General features: G+C 55.7%; 1 protein-coding gene across 2 annotated transcripts in view; it reads left to right on the top strand.

Moving 5' to 3' along the window:
* Window positions 1–478: 478 nt before the first annotated feature.
* KCNK3 (potassium two pore domain channel subfamily K member 3) overlaps window positions 479–19,436 on the top strand; it is a 33,109-nt gene continuing 14,151 nt past the window's right edge. The window contains exon 1 of one of the 2 annotated variants that reach the window (XM_040993953.1): window positions 479–867. In XM_040993953.1, the coding sequence (XP_040849887.1) occupies window positions 585–867 (283 nt within the window). In that variant the 5' untranslated portion in view covers window positions 479–584. The remainder of the gene's footprint in view (window positions 868–19,436) is intronic. The other variant, XM_040993954.1, reaches the window with a different exon arrangement.

A 19,436-nucleotide genomic window follows, 5' to 3' on the forward strand; every position in this document is an offset into this window, starting at 1 on the left:
TCTTTCCCACTCAAGCTGTTCTTTGTGCTTCAACTTCCCTTCTGTGTGTTTCTGCCTGCTTCTGGTACTTCTGTGTCTGTCCATCCACCTCGGGATCTCTCTCCTATGGGGTCTCTTCCCCGGGGCCTCGATCTGCCACTAGTTATCTCTGCCTCTGGCTGGCTCACGCTCTCTCTCTTTCTCTCCTCCCCTCCCCCATGTCTCCCTCCAATTCGCCCTCTCTCCCTCCTGCTCTCTCTCTCTTTTCTCCCTTTGCCACCTCCTCTGTCCGGCCCAGGCTCTCCCGCTCGCCGCCCTGCCCTCCCTCCCTCGGCCGTCTCCCCAGTCCTTATTTGGCTGGGCGGGAGGGCTGGCGGGAGGAGGCGGCCTGCGGGCGCGGGGCGGGGGCGGGCGCGGGGCTGGCGGAGGAGGGCGGTGGGTGGTGCTGAAGGGACAGCTCCGCGGCGGCGGCGGTGGCCGCGGGCGCGCAGTGGGCGCCGAGAGCCGAGCGCAGCCATGCCCCAGGCCGCCTGTGGGGCAGCAGCAGCGGCGGCCGGGGCGCGGGCCGGGGGCGCCGGGGGGCCGGCGGCGGCCCGGGCGCCACGATGAAGCGGCAGAACGTGCGCACGCTGGCTCTCATCGTGTGCACCTTTACCTACCTGCTGGTGGGCGCCGCGGTCTTCGACGCGCTCGAGTCCGAGCCCGAGATGGTGGAGCGGCAGCGGCTGGAGCGGCGGCAGCAGGAGCTGCGGGCACGCTACAACCTCAGCCTGGGCGGCTATGAGGAGCTCGAACGCGTCGTGCTGCGCCTCAAGCCGCACAAGGCCGGCGTGCAGTGGCGTTTCGCCGGCTCCTTCTACTTCGCCATCACCGTCATCACCACCATCGGTAACTATTCGCTTGGCGGGGGCGAAGGGGGGACAACGAGGGGTAGGGAGGTGCGGACACGGGTTGGGGGCCGGCAGCAGAGACTGGGGTCCCCGGAGAGAAGCTGGGCCACCCACCCCCGCTCCGCGCCCCCAGGAGCCAGGGCTCAACCAAGCGGGTCCTCTGCGCTGGGCTGGGGACTCGGGGGAGGCGGCGATTCTTGGCTCAGGACCGGCCCCTCCAGCCGGGCCAGCCCTAACTTGGCCCTGCCAGGCCGCGCCAGGTTCCCCAGGGGACTGTGAAGTGTGTGAGAGGGGGCAGGCCGGGCCGGCGGAGACTAGGGAAGGAGGGGTGTGGCCGCGCCGGCCCCGGAGCCGGGCTCTGGGCGTGAGCGGCAGGGAGCGCGCCGCTGCTCCGCGTAGCTCCTCGGCGTGGGCTCCGCACCCCGGCGCGTCCACACCTGCCGGGCTCCAGGGAGGCGGGAGGACGCCCTACCCGGACGCTCGCTCAGCGGCATTCTGGGCACCAGAAACACCCTCTGTCCCCAGGGGTTGTGAGTGCTGCTCAGGGTGTGTGCGCGCGCGTGTCCTCCGTGTGGGGTGTGTGTGTGTGTGTGTGTGTGTGTGTGTGTGTGTGTGTGTGTGTGTGTGTGTGTGTGTGTATTGCCCGGGTTGTGTGTGCGCGCGTGTGCCCAGGTCCAGGAGGACTTTAGTCACCAACAACCAGTGCCTGTAATTTTCTTAGAGCAGCTGAGCCAATGCCGGAAGCCAAATCCAGCCTCACCAGCCTTCTCCTCTCCCCCTATCTGCAAAACAGTCACCTCACAGCAATGGCCCCAAACCAGGCCACATGCTCACCCAGACTCTGTGACAACAGAAGCACAAGCACACATACTCGGGTACAGCACACAGACGAGTGTCCAGCAAAGGGGTCCCTAGCCAGGCTCTTGAAGGTGCTGTCCAGTGTGTCCAGACAAGAGCAAACACTGCACCTGCTCCTGAGACCCCCAGGACCCCCCACACCTAGCCCCATCACTATGCCACTGTGTGACCTTGGACGGGTCCCTTTCCCTGTGCTGGTCTCAGGCTCACCTCCAGACAGGGGGAGGTTGGCCAACCAGATCTCAAGGACGCCTCCTAGCCCCGACGTGCCTGGATTTTGAGATGGGAAACCCACCTTCCCCCAGGGCCCTTTGGGATGCCTCCAGGAGCTGTGTCCACCCTCTTTCCCGCTCCTTCTCCCCTCCCTGTCTTGGCTGAGCCTCTAGGGGCTCCTTGCCATTTGGCATGGCCCATGACAAGATGGCAGTGTTTTCCTGGGAGTCAACAGGCGTGGAGGGGGTAGAAGGCAGGGCTGGCCACTGTGCCGGCAGTCTAACCACTGCAGGACTTTGTTCCAAAGCTCTGCTGCTGTCTGGGGTGGGCGCAGCACGGGGAGCTGTGCCTTGTAGTTTCAGAACCATATCTTTCTAAAAAGAGCAAGAGAAGGGGCCCTAGGTGTGGATGTGGCACCTCTGGGTCCTGCCAATCCTGTGAATTTAGGATAGTATGATCTCACCCAGGTCTTCCCAGAGAGAGGGTTGCTTCCCTGAAAAGGACGAGGGACACGTTTGCTCCTGGGTCCCCTTCCCTCTGGCACCCTACTGCCACCTGCCAGGGTCCCCAGGACTGGCCGAATGCATGGAGAATCGGAGTGGACATCCTCCCGCCTTCTGTCTCCCTCTTCCCACTTGTCAAGCCCTTGCTCCTTGCCCTTCCCTTCTTCATCCCATTGCCCCCAGCTCCTAGCAACCTCCTCGCCTCTAGCCTCATTCCCCCAACCAGGACAGCTTACCCCTGAACCAGAATGCTAGAAAGACTCTCCCCAAACACAACTCTTTCACCAGACCAGTTCTGTTCTCAGAAGCTCCCAGTGGCTCCCCATCCCTCCCCCAATGGTCCACACTTCTTGTCCCTGATTTTAAGGACCTGCATCCCTGGCTCCAACCTTTGTGTCTGACTTCACTCTTCACTTCTGCCTCTCCCGTGGCCAGGCAGTGCCCCCAAGCACACCTTACATGTGCTTGTTGGGTGCACCTTATCCTCAGTCTATTGTTTATCTTGTCCAAACCAACCGTCTAAGTCCCACACAAATCCTCTCTTCCTTCGAAACCTCCAAGGGCAATTGGAGAGGACTTAGTGTCAGGACGACCTGCCTGAGACAGTGCAGGCACTTTGGAACAGTTATTTACATTTTCAGGGATGTGCTGTGTCTCTTTAATCATACAATAACTAACCTCCACGTGGCCCAGGCCCTGGGACTCCCTTCCTGGGCATAGTACCCAGTGGCCTGTCATGATCACTTAGAGATGGGCTGAAGGTGGGCAGAATAGAGAGGGTGCTGTCTGGCTCCTCCATCTCTGCTATTTCCCCAAGTGCTTGGTTTCCCCCAACAAAGGAGATGCTAAAAGCTGGATATGGAGGCAGATGGGGTGCCCTTTCAATGACTAGATTCAAGCACATGGCAAGAGCCAACATCAGGCTCCCCTATATCTGGAGTATGCAGGGGGTGGGGGAGTGGCTCCCAGATGGACACTGCCCACTCTGAACCATCTCTGGCTTTTTGTCACCTACCACTTCAATGGTGCCACTTAGCCAGAAGCTGTGCAGAAGGACTCTGTTCTGAGAAAAAAAAAAATCAGCCAGGGCTATGAACAGATAGTTGGAAAAGGACCTTAAGTCTGATTGATGTTACTGATCTGACTCTGAAGCCAACAGTCCCTGTCCGTCTGACCCCTTGGGGATCCTGAAAGGGCCCCTCCTTTTGAGACCCGGGAGCCCTGTCAGGATGGAACCATGCCTGAGTGTCCCATTGGCTTAGCCCCTTTGTGCCCACAGTGCTCTCATCCCCAGTCCCAAGCATTAGACCTCACAACTGAGGGGAGTCACCAGGCTAGCGTCCAGACAAAGGTGGAGAGGCCTGGGGTAAGGGCAAGAGCCTCTCCATCACAGTATGTCCCAGCTGGGATACAGTGGGGTCAGGACTGGCAACTGGGTCCTCCAACTCCAAGCCAAGGGCTCTCTCTCTCTCCCTACTTGGCTCTGTGCTGCTTCCCTGGCTTCCATGTGCTGTGAAGCCCAGACATGGCTGGGCTTTGTCTGGCAGAGCCAAGACGTGCTAGGGAATGCCAGTGTGCGGGACACACAAGGGCAACCCTGACTAAGGACAGTTGGCCTTAGTAATTCACCTGTTAGTAACCAACTCCACTGATGGCAGGGCTTCCTTCAGCCCCTTTGTCCCTGACTTCCCAGCCAGGAAAATCTTCCTTCGTTGTACTCCAAGTTCCCCAAACACAAACTCATTTCTTGGAAAACCTAACCCTTGTAAGCCGTTGAGTCACTTAACTCCTCCAGGGCCCCAGCCCCATCTATTCATAGCTCAGGGGCTGTCGGAGCAGGAGGGGCTCGGAGATCAGCTGGCACAACCTCTGTCTCTTACAGAGTGGAGAACGGAGCCACACGTTGGAGCAATGTGGTTGGATGTGACAGCCATACCTCACTCTCCCCTGCTTCCCTCCAGGTGCCTCCTTATTTATTATTTTCATTAGCAGCCACAGTGATAACAGCAGTTACTGCCTATTGTCTGTCTTTTTGAGATATTATTTGAAAGGCAGAGCTACAGAGAGAGGGAGACAAAGAGAGAGAGCTTCTGTCTGCTGGCTTGCTCCCTAAAAGGCCACAGTAGCTAGGTCTGGGCCAGGCTGAGGCCAGGAGCTAGGAACCCCATACAGGTCTCCCACATGGGTAGCAGGAACACAAGCACTTATGCCATCCTCTGCTTTCCCATTTGTAGGGAGCTGAATTGGAAGTGGAACATCCGGGGCTCAAATTGGTGCTCAAATAGGATGCTAGCATCACAGATGGGGCTAAACCCACGGGGCTACAACCCTTCTGACCCCACCCTACTATCCACTCTTTGCCAGGCCGTCTCCTAGCTCCTCATTTGTGTGCCCTCATTGACTGCCAGCTATCCTGCCAGTCCTTTACCACAGCCCTCATTATTCTCACTGCCCAGAAGAGACCCCTGGGCTCAGTCGCAGTGCCACCCAGACTCCCATACTCTGCACTTCTTACCAGTCCTTACTCCACTTCACACTTGCCACCCAGAGCTGGAGTTGTACCTCGGCGACCAAGGAGTCCAAGGCTTTCCCCCTGGCAAAGTTGCTCCCTCCCCCAGAGGAGAAGGCCTGTGGCTCCCGCCAGCCCCAGCCACCTGCCACTTCCCTGCACCTTGGCTCCCTGCCCAATCCAGACCACGTGTCAGAGCTGTGCCGGGCACCAGGACTGGCACAGGCTCACAGGTGCTGGTTTTCCCACCACAGCTCCCGGGAATCCTGTGGCTCTAAGGCAACGAGCAACCAAGCCATCATCTCACTGACAGAGCCAGGGCAGGAGGCCTCTTCTTCCTGCGGCAGCTGCCCTGTGCCCAACTGAGCACAGCCTGCACAGCTCCCCACATGGCCTGGAAACCCTGTTGCAGGGAATCCAGGCTTGGTGGCACTTGAGGAAAGCTATCTGTTGGACATCTTTCTGAGAAGATGGGGAATGTGCATCCCCAAAACCTCCAGAGGAGCTAGTCACCATCATCAAAAGCCCAGACCAGTGAGCAGCTTGCTCAGGGTCACCCAGTAAGGACAGCATCAGATACTGTAAGAGCCCAGGCCTCCAGGTACCCATGCAGGCATTCTCTCTAGCACCCCAGCTTGCTCCTCCATACCCCCACCCATATTTTTTTTTACCAGAAATTCCTCTGGTAGCTTCTCACAATTCTGAGTTGTCTTTTTCAGCCCTCTTGTAAGGAGGGTTGCCTTGAAAAAGTCCCAGTGCCCACTCTAAGCCAGCATTTCCTCTCCTCCCCCATCCCACTTTGAATGACCAGCCCCTCATCTCTGACCCCACAGGCTTTTGCTGCAGGTGGAGCCCTAGCCTGGAACCCTGAGCTCTGGGGTTCACCTACATCTGTTATTCATGCTCGTACCCCACTGACGCCTGCTGTATAACCTGGGACAAGGTATTCTAAAACCTGAGAGTTTGTTTTATCATCACCTACAAAATGCAAATCATAGTATCTGCCCCCACCAGGATTCAATGGGACCATGGCAAGAAGGGCCTGCAGTCCCAGCTCCTGTCTCCATGAGTGTTCATGTGATAGGAAGGACCTACTGTGTCACCAAGGACTGCTGCAACCACAACCAACCCAGGTCTTTCCCAGCAGTTAGAGATGGTAGCTTGGTAGACCAGGAGGCTGCCTCATTCCTGCCCTCTCATCTCCCTGTGCACAGGCATAATACTGGAGCCAGGAGTGAAAGTGCTCATGTGCTCAGCATGGTAACTGGTCCCCCAGCAGCACCCTCAACTTCCTCCTCCACAAAGTGGGTGTGTGCAACCAGGGGTCCTTGTCCAGGCCTCCTGCCCTCCTACATCCAAGTCCAGTTCCCAGACATCGCAGGAGGGGGCTGGGGCTGGAGGCCTGGAGGGAGTGGGAGCGACACTAGGACAGAAATAGAAGACACGCGCCTGGCCGCAGGGGGACAGGACAAACACAATAAGTATTTCCAAAGAAAACATAAACAATCACAGATGAATGTAGTGCAAATCACCACTAAAAACAGCTTTCAGCTGGCAGCGCAAACGGTGAGTCTGTGAGTTGATTTAGTAATTTTTTTTTAATGTAAAAGTGATTTCCCTGCAGCCAGGCAGCAGCCCAGGAAAAAACCATTGTCGCTACAGGTGAAACTCAGCTGGGACACCCCTGAAGGCCAACTTCCCGTCCAGGGCAGGTTGGAGGAGAGTGGGGTGGGTGGGATCACCTGGATGGCAAGGAAAGGGAAGTTCAGAAAGGGCAGGGAATTTACCCAGGACCCTACTAACTTGTCAGAAGCAGGCCAGGACTTCCATGAAAGCCTGGAGGGTGCATGTTGCCATGGAACTTCCTGCGTTTCTCTCTGTGCCAATGCCACAAATGATGCCAGACAGGCACCTGGGTCTCCATAATGCCCTCCGCCAAGACCTGGCTTTAGGGTTTCAGCCCCAGAGCAGTGGATGGGGCAGGGGTCCAGGAAACATTGCGAGCTTTTGCTCCAGCCCTGGTGTTTACAGCACAGTCACCAGAACTCCAGATTGAACCAGAGACTTGCTCGAGGTCACACTTGGGTTATCATATGAGCCGGGCTCAGAGCCCTGTTCCCTGATCCCTCCACTGGCCTCTGGCCCTCCAAGACCCACATGACAGACGTCTCTTGTGGCAATACAGGGTGGCCAGCTGCCCAACTCCTTGGCCCACGCCTTTGCTGTCTTCAGACAGCCTTGGAGAACCCACCCTTCACCTGGAATTGTCTAGACCCAAGCCATTGCCCTAACTCATACTTTTACCTTACCACGTAGCAAAACTGGCCTCCACTGTGGCTGGGGAGGGGTCGCTGAGTGAACGGTGGCCTCTCCCAGGCTGGAACCCTGGGACCCCCTCCAGACTGCAACTTGGATCCTACCCTGACTCTTCCTAAAGGTTCTTCCCCTTCGGGAACATGAACCTGGCCTAGTGCTGGAGCTAGGCTCTCTGTCGCCTAAGAGCTTTCCTACCCCTTCGGCCATGACCTTGACAGAGGCAGACGGCAGTCATCTGCCCAGCTGCACGGAGGAAACAAACACTCCAGGAGAGAAACTGGGGAAACTGGGGAATCCAGGATCAGTCCAGGGAATCAGCATTTCTAAGCTATCTCCTCTTGCCCACCCTACAACAGGACATGGGACTCTAAGGCTGTTGATCCACAGTCCACAAATCAGATGACAAGAATTTGAAAGGACCTGGAATCTTGGCTTCTGGGGATAACCACAAGGTGTGGATGATGGGGTTAAGAACAAGATCTCTAGAACTGGAAAAAGCCATAAGAATCTGGTAGTGGAGACGTTGGAGCTGGGGTCCTAGGAACTGCAAACCTTTCCTTCCCTGGGGCTGGAGCCAGGCTGCATCTTGCCCCAGGGATCAGCTGTGGAGCCAAATAGGGCTGTGTGCTATAGCCAGCCTGTAGGGTTGGGGATGGCAGGGGAAGCAGAGGCAGGGAAGCTGGCAAGCAGAACACCTGTACACCAGGGCCTGGTGGCTGGAGAGTAAAGGCCAGAGTGGGGTCCTGAGCCCCTTCCTGAATTGGCCACCCGGGCACCCGTAACCGTAGAATAACAGCAGCCTAGGCAGCTTACACAACCCACGGAGCCCAAGAAGGCCAAGATCAGGTGCCAGAACTTCCAGTGTCTGGCAGGGTCTGTCTTCTTGGTTTACAAGGGGCCATCTTCTTGCTGTGTCCTCACATGACAGCAGAGTGGGGGACATGGGGAACTGGGAGGGAGCGAGCTCTTTTCTCCTCCTTTCTGGGCACCAATCCCATTTGCAAGTGCTCCACCATCATAACCTAATTAGAGTCCACTGTGTGAATTTGGGGGATCCACCCACACACACGCCCCATTTCTGCCCAGAGGCCCAAGGCTGATACAGCTTCCAGCCCACATTGGAATCAGCAGCCCAGGTTCATTGCTTCTTTCCAAACAAGGCTTCCCAGGAACAGGCCAGGATGCAGACATTAGAGACCCAGGATGGGTCCCAGGCTCATGATCTGAGGACTACCTGTTACAGATAAGGTGGAATGGAAATGATAGCACAAAGCATCAGTTAGAAGAACAGTGGGTCAAAGGTTGGACACCTGACAGTCATGGGGAACAGAAACCGTATGACCAGAGACTTGCTGGACTACTGCGAGCTGCAAGGACAGTCTTGTCCTGAGATGGCCCATAGGGTTGAACCCATAAAGTTCACAACAAGGTTAATTTGGTCCACAGTGCAAGTCAGAATTGACCAAAGATATCCTGTGCTGCCTCAAGTGGTGGTGAGCTCCCCATCCCTAGAGGAATGCAAGCAGCACCAACCGGACATGCTGCAGAAGCCACCTGGATCAACCTGGTTCAACCAGAGAAGTAGAGCCATTCAGAGACTGTAGTACAAAATATAATGCAACTAGGGTTGGAGGGAGAGGATGGGGTTGGCCAGGCAAATCCAAAAATTTTAAGAGGGGCAACCTCGGGCTCCCCACAGCGTGAGCCAGAGCCTCTGGAGGCCTCTCAGCTGATTGAATCAAACTCACCCAGGACAAGCTCAGTAGATTACTGCCAGAGAACATTCTAGGGCTCACCCTGATCTCCTTTACTTAGCACCAACTGATTATGGATATTACCAACATCTACAACACAACCACATGATTAGTATTTCATTCACTTGGACTTGGCCTACCCAAGTGGACACATCAAAAAGATCCCCATTTGCTACCTAGGTAGCCAAATGGGAGGCAGTCAATGGTTTTCTAGATTCTTCCTAGCCTGGAGATGCTTAGATGTCTTGATCTTTATGGAGGCAGGCTGGGAAGTGGACATACTCAGCATGAAATTAGAAGTGTTCTGGGACCCCCCCCCCAGACCACACACACATACACACACTCCATTCAAATTGAAAATTGGCTTTAGCCTTCAGTTCTGTTCAATTCACCAAAAATTAGTGTCTCTCTGGAGAGTTCTTCTATGCCAGGCATTATACAAGGCATCAAGACGAGTGAGAACCTGGATGTTTCCCAAGCAGTCATGGGGCTTGGGGACTCTGAAAGGAACAGGTTGCATGGTGTCCATGCCAAATCTACAGACACTGGCTCCAAATGGGGGGGCCTAAGAGGCCTCCTGGGGCCATGTAGAACTTGAGGCAGGCTGCAGTGGAGAGCGAGGACTTCAGTAGGCAGCAGTTGGCAGAGAGAGCTTCTGGGGCAAGGGGTGGTATGACAGCCTAAGGGGGTTGAGTGTGCTTGGGAAGAGGTGGCCGGGAGCAGATCCTGGAGGGGTCTGGACTTTCATGGGTAGATTTGAGTTGATGGGCACAGGAGGAGGATAGGGACAGGCCCAAGCTGTCTACAGCCTGCCTCCAACCCCAGCCAAGCCAGTAGGTGCCTTGTGGTCCTAGTTGACACTGTAGGGGATCTCGTGACCTCAGCTGAGCCCATGGGTACTCCGTGACCCCAGCTGAACTGCAGGTACTCCTGTGACCCAGGAGCCATGGTCACCTGACCCTCACTCTGGTCAGCTAATCCCCCAGGGAGCTTTCCCACTTCCTTTTCGAGGCCAAAGGTCACCTCTCAGGCATGTGCGGGAGCACTTGAGGTGGTGCTAAACTGGAAGAGAAACTGCTGTCACACCACACCATGCTCCTGCTGGCCAACCTGCACCCTCGCAGACCAAATGCCATGTCAGGCTCCCAGGTAGCTTGTTTCCCTGACTTCTGCTCCAGGCTCCAAAGTCGGGCAGGAATGCACAGGCAAGAACCAGTTCAGAAGTGCCCAGAGGGCTGGCTACATTCCAGTCTTCCAGCCACCTCCAGGGGCTTCTTGAGGGACCCAAACTTTTTGCAAGGGACAGAGCATCCTGGAGAAAGCGGGGCTGGGCAAGAGAGCTCCCTTGGACCTGGCACCCACAAAATACAGGTGGCATCCAGGAAACAAGCAACTCTGTCCTGTCTGTTCCTGACAGATGAGACCCACAGCAAAGTAGCCAGTCCTCTTGGGGCCTGCCTCAGTTTCCACAGTCTTAAACCCTTTCAGGCTTAAACCTGGCCCTTCTCATTGGAATACAGCTGCCCTGGTCCTGGAACATGGCTGGAGCTGAGTCTTTCCCCCGGTGTGGCTATTAGGGACATAACAAAGTGGGCAGTGTTAGCCACAGGGATATGGGGATGAGCTCAGCATTGGGCTCAGTTTTATGTATTGGTTAGCACCAGCCTACTGCCTGGGGTGGCAACCTGAACTAGCAATGGGAGCAGAGTGACAGTTCCCAAGAAAGGCTTTGTGGGGGTGAGTTGGGCAGTTCATCTGCTCCTGAATGGTGAGGAGGTAGGTGAGAGGACCCCTGCCATGCAACAATTCTGTGAAGCTGGAGCAGGGGGTATCAGGGCTCTGCCCCCAAGGTTCATTCATGAGGGCTGGGGCAAGCCCAGGAGGCTTTGCAGTTTGAGGACTCCCCAGATTGGGGGAAATTTGCAGCCAGGTGTGGGATCCACAGGGGAGACAAGAGCTTATTAGGATCAGCACAATGCCGTGGGGAACCCCGGCCAGCTGCCAGCTGCTAACATTTTCTTTCTGGATTCTTTTAGCATCTCAAAAACATGGAAAGAGGCTGTGCTGATGCCCAGTGCTCTTGGGGTGAGCCGGGTGGCAGATACCGGCGGGGGGGGGGGGGGGGGGGGGGGCAGGGAGCCGCCCTTCTCCAGGAGCCATATCCTTCCCACCCAGGGATAGGAACTCAGAAGGGCTCTGGGATCAGGCCGTTAGCCATCTCCTGCCTTCGTGGTTCTAGTTCTGTGCCTGCCCTCCAACCAGGTCAGACAGGGAAAGGGGGCCACAAGAGGAGACCCCTCCTGGCCAGGCTGAGCTGGCATAGTCCATGCCTCAGTCTATGCCTCAGCATGGCTCTCGGTCATGGATTTTCATTTGCCAGGGTCAGAGCAAGCCCCTCAGGGGCCCTAGGAATCCGGAATGGGAGCCTTTGTTGTCCTTGGTTCACCTCCAGGCAAAGCCAGTGGGGGAAACCCAGAGCTGCCACCTTCTTTGGGCCCACAGACCTGAATGTTCATCCCCTAGATGCTCCCAGCCTGTGCCCGCAGGGTTTCTGTAACCAATGAGTGACTTGGCTGAGTACAGCTGAGCTAAGTAGGGTATAAACACCCCTGTACTGTTTCCTCTGCGAGGCCTGAGGTAGGGCTTGCCTGGTCTCTGCATTGTCTTTGAGGGACTGAGCAACCAGGGCTTAAAGCCCCTTGCACTTCAGATCTCCCTAGCCCCTGCCAGTACCCCTCCACCCTGAGCAGCACACCAGCTCCCCAGCCTCGGGATCCTGCCCCTGTCCCCACTTCACCCCACGCTGTCCAGACCCTGGACAGACTTCCTCTGTGGCCAGAGCTCCAACCAGGACCTCCCAGTCACCCTTTTCTGGAAAGACAGCATTTCTGCTCGGGGCCAAGGTCCGGCTTATCGGCTGAATGAGTCCAGGGCCCCAGCCCTTGGGACAGCTGGAATGCGGGAACCACCCTGCCGGAAGGGCAGCCTGCTCCCCGTGGCAGCTCCCACAGCAGGGCCTGGCTGCAGCACTGAGGCCCAGAGCAGGCTGACCCCAGGAGGCGCCTTACGATGGGGGTGGTGGGAAAGTAGAGATGGGAGTGAGGCAGCAGACAAAGCCCTCCTGGGCCTGAGCTGGCCCAGGATGAGCGATTTGACAGCCAGTCCAGCTGTCCTGCGCTGGGTTCACCAGGGCCCCGGGGACTGACTCTGCTCATGGACCAGCCTTCAGCCAGCTCTGCCCACACCAGTGGCCTGCTGGGCCTCTCTGAAGGGCTATGGGTTAGCATGGTATGGCATCTCAGAGTGACCCTGGGCACGGAGTAGTTGCCTGTTGCAGAACATGGTATAGGGCACATTCAGGATGCAAATGTGATGATTTAGCCCTGGAGTCCTTCAGCACAGTCCTCTTCTGCAAGAGGAAGGGAGCCCTGGGGTGGGGACGGGGCCAGGCCTTAGAGCCCCCAACTCTGCTCTCACAGTTTTTCCTCCACTGGCTTCCCCTACCAAAGCATCTCTCCTGAATCAGGCACAGGCCCCCAGGGACTTAAGGGGGAAGCAAAACAGCCACTGTTCCCTCCAACCCACCCCTCTGCTGGGGCCTACCTCCTAGAGGAAAGAGATGGACAGTAAATGAAATTACATGGTTCTGAGTAGGCAGCACCAGTTCAGTGGGAAGAGAGACCCAAAAGACAGGACAACAGGGGGATGTGGCAGAGAGAGGTTGAAGGGGGAGGAGAAGAGCCGGGTGGCCAGGGTCACAGGGCCACCAGGTAGCCTGCTCTGTAGATATGTGGGGAGGGAGCCTTGCAGGCAGGAAAATGGAAGCAAGGGCAGAGGAAATACAGCAGGGCTGCAGCCTGCTGGACTTGAGCCGCCATGTTGAGGGTCTGCACTTGATTCTGTCCCTTGTGTTAGTGTGTTCAGGCTTCTGGAACACAACCCCATAAACTGGGCCGCCTATAAACACCACCAATGGTTTTCTCATAGCCTTGGAGGAGCCCAACACTGCAGTGTTTCTGCTGAGGACCTACATCCTGGTACAGAGATGGCACAGCCAAATGGGCAAAGCAGCTCCCTGGAGCCCTCCTCCCCCTCATGAGGATGTGCCCCCATCTCTTCCCCTCCCCCCGTGCCCCCAAGGCTCAGCTTGTAATCACCCTCACAACTTGGAACTGGGGCTGGGGGTGCACATTCAGATTATGCAGTCCCTGGAGGGTCCTAAGCAGGCCTGTGACATTCATAGGGCTTCAATTTGTCCCCAGTTGCTCAGGCTGCTCTGTGGAAGGCAGGTGGTTATGGCGCAAACAAAAGCAGGGAGGTGGAGCAGCCAAGCCATTAGAAACTCCCAGAGAGAATGGCCGGGAGGTGGAGGGTGCCGGTGAATTGAGGCTCTGATTTTGAAATCAGAGTGTATGGGCTTGCTGAAGGAGGCTAGATGCACATGCTGGGGAGAGGAGTAAGAGAGAGATCTATGGGAAGGAGACAGAGAGAGGGTCCTAGTCCTGAGGTTTGGCTGGATGGTGAAGGCCTTCTGGATGAGAAATAAAGCCTGGAGAACAGGTGTGGTGAAGATTTGAGACTCCTGTTGTAGACATGCAGTGTCATGAAGTGCTTATCACCAGCCCAGGATGCTGGATCGAGAGGCAAGACTAAAGCACAAGGGAGAAGTCAGAGCTGAGGTTTAAGCTGCGAGGTTATCAGATAGAAATGATACTGAGTCAGGTGCTGAGTAAGACGGTGTTGATGAGAAGGCCAGAACGCCCAAACCCTCCCCACACACCGGAAGCCCGAGCGAGGGAGGAGATGCAAAGAAAGCAGCCCAGGGGCCAGGAGGAATGGTCCAAGGAAGGGAGCAGTAAGCTTGTGCTGACAGCCACTTGGAAGTCAAGTCCACTGACCACAGAGAAACCCCCAGTGAATGTGACAACATGGTCACCACTGGAGACAGAGACCGTGAACACTATCGCGGGCAACAGCTCATTCCACGAGGAAGGGAAGGAGGGCAGGGCTGGGGAGGGGTCTTTTGCACTTGTTGGACCTGTTAGGAGAGTGATCCGATTCCAGCAGAGGACAAGCAATACCACAGCTCCTTCTGTTTCCAGATCTTTCACAGCACTTTCACCAACCTACAAAGTCCAGGAGGTAGTGATCATTATACCTCCTTCGCAGGTTATGGGCCAGGGCACCCAGTCCACGTGACTCTTCCTCTAGCAGCTTCCCTGACCCCTGCCAACCATCAGTCCCACCCACCTCCCCATCCACAGCTCCTTCCCCGCCCATCCAACCCCCTTCATCCTAGTCCTTTGATCTGTTCTCTCCCAGCGCTTGTGGCCTCTGCCTCCTTCCTCTGGGAAAGTTCTTCTCTTTGATCCCTGATCCTCTGTCCTCAGCTCCATCCTGGGCTTGGCCCATGCCTCTCCCTCTCTCGCTCCCTGTCCCTGTGGGATCTTCTCCCACTCTCTGCCCAGGGGGAGGGGTGGCTGCAAGAGCTTCCAAGAGGATTGGAATGTAGCCCTGCCTGGAGGGTCTAGGGATACCCAGGAGACAGTCAAGAGGGGGCTGTCAGGAGGGCCACACACACACACACACACACACACACACACACGTGCCGAACCTGATGGGTCAAGAATCACCTCCACATTGTTCCCCCTAGCATGGCATAGACAAGACCCCGTGGGCAGGAGTCCTGGATGGGGTGTCAGAAGTGGCAGGGTCATCTGTCTAGCTGTCGCCCCCACCTCACACACTTTGGAGAAGAGAGTGGACCAGGAATATTCTGGTGGGAAGTCATGAGCAGGGCTTAGTGACAAGGTAGGGTGGAGAGGGCACCTGTGGAAGCAGCTAGTGCACCTGAACCATCCCCTGCCTGCCAGACCAAACCCCTGCTCTGCCCAACCTGGATGCCCCTTTCCTGTTCTGCCTCTCCAACCAGGCACCCAGGGTCCTCACAGCCACCACCAGCCTGGATTCTCAGGATTCTGAAGGCCTGTCTGCCCCCAGAGGCAGATCCTGGTAACCATTTCCCAGCAGGCAGCAGCGGAAGATGAGGGGACCCTGCATCCAGATACCACGGGGGCCCCTGACAGGGGTTGGAGTAGTAATTAGCGCCTTACACAACCCGGGGGATATTTTTATGCCTCCTTCTTCCCTGGTTTATTTTTAAAGTAACTCTGGCACGAGGCCGGCAGGCTGCCCTTCCCAGGTGCCCGTGCCAGTGTGAGACAGGAGAAGAGTGGGACAAACTGCGCCTCCCATGGTGTCCCCACTGAGAGCAAGCGTTCAGCAACCCCTCCCTGGATGCCTGAAGGAAAGTGGGTGTGGTTCCTGCGGCAGCTAAGCTAGGGTCTGGCCTGGATGAGCTGGTAGACCAGGAAGTCCCCTAGGAGATTCCTACTTCCCAGCTAGGCCTTTCCCACACCCTCCCATGACCTTGACCAGGCCACCCCACCTGGCTCAAGTTCAGTCTGTGAATGATGGTAACTTGCCTCTTTCACTGTCAGCACACACACATCAAGGACTGTTGTGAGTTACTCCAGGGGAACTCCACACTTGGAGCCAAGACCCCCACCTCAGTCTTTGAGAGGCTCCTCTGCCCTCATCTTCCGTCCCCTGCCCACCTACCTTCCCATTATCTGGCTAGACTGTGGAGCTGAGGGGAATGACTGCCCCAGGTTCAGCTACAGAGGGGGAGCAGTGGAGAACCCCCACTCTACATGTAGTTGCTGTGTGACCTTGAACAAGCACTTGACCTCTTTGTGGCTCAGCTCCTGCATCTGTAAATGGGGTTAATAATAGTCTGCACTGAACAGGGCTGTTGGAGTATTCAACACAGTACATATATTAGCCCGCTCAGAGCAGCACCGGGCACGTAGTAAGCGTGTATAAATGTCAGCGAGTATTGTTTTGAACTGGAGAGGAGGAGGGTGACAGAAGCACTTAATCATCTGAATAAAGTCAAGTGCAGACCAAGCCAGGCTGCCTAAATCCGCCTGGGGCCTGTGGTGGGGCGGGGGTGGGGGTGATGGTATGGGGAGGGGCAGGAGGGGGCACAACAGCACCCTAGGCAGCAGCTGGAAAGAGCTGGGCCCCTGAAGGAGATTGCCTGGGCCCTGGGGACGCTGCCCAGCCTGGAGCTGTTGGCACCATAAAAAGAAAGCTTGAGACACCAGTGCATAGCTAGGCACCCTCTACAGGCCACGTGAGCCAACACGTCACTCTCTCATTAGACCCTGGCCTAGCCACTGTCACAGTGAACTGGACAGAAGGGTCAGGAGCATGTGGAAATCAATGGGAAGGTTGGCAGGTTAGAGGTCAGGATAGAAGGGCCAGCCAGGTCTGGGCACAGGCAACTGTCTCCCTCCTCCCTCAGGGCCATGCCCCTGAGGACGGAAGCAGCTGGGTGCTGACCCTCCCAGGGGACAGGCACAGAAGATGCAGCAGAGGTGTCAGTCACTCCACTTTGCCCAGGGATCATTTCCAGCAGAGTTTGGCCCCAGCCGAGTGTGTTTCCACGGAGAGCACTGCAACTTCAGTCTCCATGAGCAGTCTGTATCCACTTGGGCTGGAGGGAGGGAAGATGGAAGTGGAGAGGACTCATCCTGTGGCTGGCCTAAGGGCCAGACTTGTGGGAACAACAGGGGACAGCTCCCTTATTGAGGCCGACTCTCCAGCCTCCCTGTTCTGTCCATCTGCATGCAGCCTGTCCACCTGGAGATAGGGACCGTGAACACAGCCTATTCCACAAGGGAGGGAATGAGAGCAGGGCTGGGGAGGGGTCTTTTGTACCTGTTGGACCTTCTAGGGAAGAGTCCCTGCCTTGAAGAGAGCCGTGCCAAAAGTCCACTGTAGAGAAAAGCCAGGGTTGGTGTTGGTCAGAGTAGGCACGTGTGAGTGTCGGAAGGGTAGGGGAGGGACATGTCCCCAAGCTCACTCAGAGGGAGAGGAATTCACAGCAGCGGCCCCCAGGCTGAAGTCCCTGATGTCCTTCTCCAAGTGCCACCATCTGAGCCCCTCGGCCCTGGGGAGGGTGCTGTGCCTAAGCAAAGCTTTGTGTCATATCTGCCAGCAGCTGCTTCCAAATTCCCTGTAGCCCAGAGCTATCTGGACCATGAGCTGTGACCAGGAAGTAGTATAGGGAGCAGCTGATGGACCAGGGCCAGTGAGCCGAGTGACCCATTGAGGCTCTGGCTTCAGTGTGTGCTGGGTGGGCAGTGGACAAAGTGGGTCAGTGTTAAAAAGGAATAGACCAAGTTCAGGGTGATGAGGGCAGAAAAAGGGCCATCCTTCTAGTCAGAGGAGAGGGAGAATATCTCAAGGCAAGCAGACAAGCTAGTAGGGGCAGGCAGAAAAGATGAGGGAGGGCACGCCAGGTAGCCACAGGCCCATAAGGAGGTGCTTAGAGGTCAGGTTCTGGGACATTTTGGCACACAGGAAAGGACAGCCAGGTTGTAAGCGGGTCAGGTTGAGGATGCTAAGCCAGCAGGCGTGGGCTCCAGGAACCAAGCAAGGAGAGTGCTAAGGGGAGAGTGCCAGCTCAGAGCCGCACCTCTGAAACTAACAGAGGACATCCAAAAGTTTGTGGCAAATGGAACTAAAAACTAGGTTGATTTTGTGGCCAAAAGTTGTTAAGATCTGTACTTATAAGAGATCTGCAAGAATTTTATAGAAAATGAATATTATGAAAAGTATGATGCATGGGATTAAAAAATGCTTTTGCATTATGAATGTAGGCTTCTGTTTTCTGAGACTCCCCATGTGCCAGACACGTATGAAGTGCTTTGTCACCATGTATTTATTATTGTTGTTGTTATTATTATTATTAAAGTTTATATGGAAGGTGAGATCAGAGATACATGTGGGGTATGTTTGGGAGGGAGTGGCATGGGATGGGAAAGTTGGAAGGAAGAAAAATGTTTCTGCCTTCTATCCTGTGTGTGTGGGAAGACAGAGATTGCCCCCTCTGCATTACCAGACTTCACAGGAGCCTGGGAAGGGAAATGGTTTCATGATCATGTCCCAAAGTTCCAGGTGAGGAGCAGGACATCATTTGATAGATAGGCAGGTGGGATTTATAAGGAGCAGGCAGAATGTGGCTTTCAGCTCGTAATGCTAAACTAGCTACTTACCTGTCCCATTTCATTCCTCTCCAAGATTTCAGACTCTTACTCTAAGTGTTGCTGAGGGGTGCAGATTCATCACATCTTCTGCAGTTACATCTTGCTGATTAGGGATGTAGGGCCTGCCTATTCTTGGTTCAGAACTCTCAGTGGTTAAGTCCCCCACATCTCCATCATTATTCTGTGGAGTGTGGGGCTTTTTTTTTTTTTTACACAGGAGTCAGCAATGTAGGTGGTGTGATCATAGATCGTGTGCACGGAGGCCAGACCACACACCCACAGGTTTTGGTTCTTGATCTCAGGAAGGTGGAAGAAGACACACATCTGGGAACAGGAGCCCAGGACTGAGGTGTATCCCAGCTTGTTCAGGCTCCATCATTTCCAGTTGTCAAGGGCCTCACCACCACTTAGGGATCTACATGGGGTTGCAGCTGGAATTAACTCTCCAGAACGCTATGTCCACACATGTCTCCTGCAACCAGAGGTTGGACACCTCTAGGATATGATATGTAGGAGCTTATCTAGAACATGATGCCCCTTTGGACAAGGGCAGGAAGATAGAATCCCAGAAATGGAATGACACCAACCAGCCAGTGCCAGAGACCAGCAGGCAGAAGGCCAGACCTCTCCTCCCTGGTATCTCTGTCTCTGCATTGCCCCATCCCTGCCTGCTTCTCTTCCCCAGAACACTGGTGTGAATGTGGCTATGACTCATGTTGCTCCTCGATAGGACCCCATTCTTTGCAACCTTGCTACTCAGCTGCCCAAAGCTGACCCCACACATCAGTCCCTTAGCCCACTCCTAGCAGAAACTCCTAGAGAAAACCTGGCTGGTTTGGCCCATGCCCAGCCTCACCTGGGGCTGTTGAAGGGAGAAGGAAAGGGGCAGACACCCAGTCACGACCACACCTGATAGACCTCCAGTGCCCAGAGGTCCCTACAGGGAACCTCCGAGGCTGCCCCCTCTACCACAATCACCCTGGCTAAAAGCAAGGGCTGGACTCTGGAGACAACACCTTCACCCTCACCAGTATGCTCAGCAGTACTGGTTATAAGGCTGGAGCCTGCCCTGAGGGGCTTGTGGTGGTCTTGCATGATACCCACTAAGCTTCTGTCACACTCTTTCGACAGATGGAATAGTCCCAGGGATGCCTGGATGATCAGATTTTCATTTTGAGGATCACAGTGGGGAGAGAAACCAATCCATGTGAGGGTGGTGGCAGGGTCACCTGATGCCATGGCCATGGTCAGCAGAGATGGAAAGAGCAGAGAAAGCCCAGGCTTGGCTCTGGAGTGGG

This window comes from Ochotona curzoniae, unplaced genomic scaffold, assembly GCF_017591425.1.
Source record: "Ochotona curzoniae isolate NIBS_2020 unplaced genomic scaffold, NIBS_Ocur_1.0 contig_883, whole genome shotgun sequence".
Lineage (NCBI taxonomy): Eukaryota > Metazoa > Chordata > Mammalia > Lagomorpha > Ochotonidae > Ochotona > Ochotona curzoniae.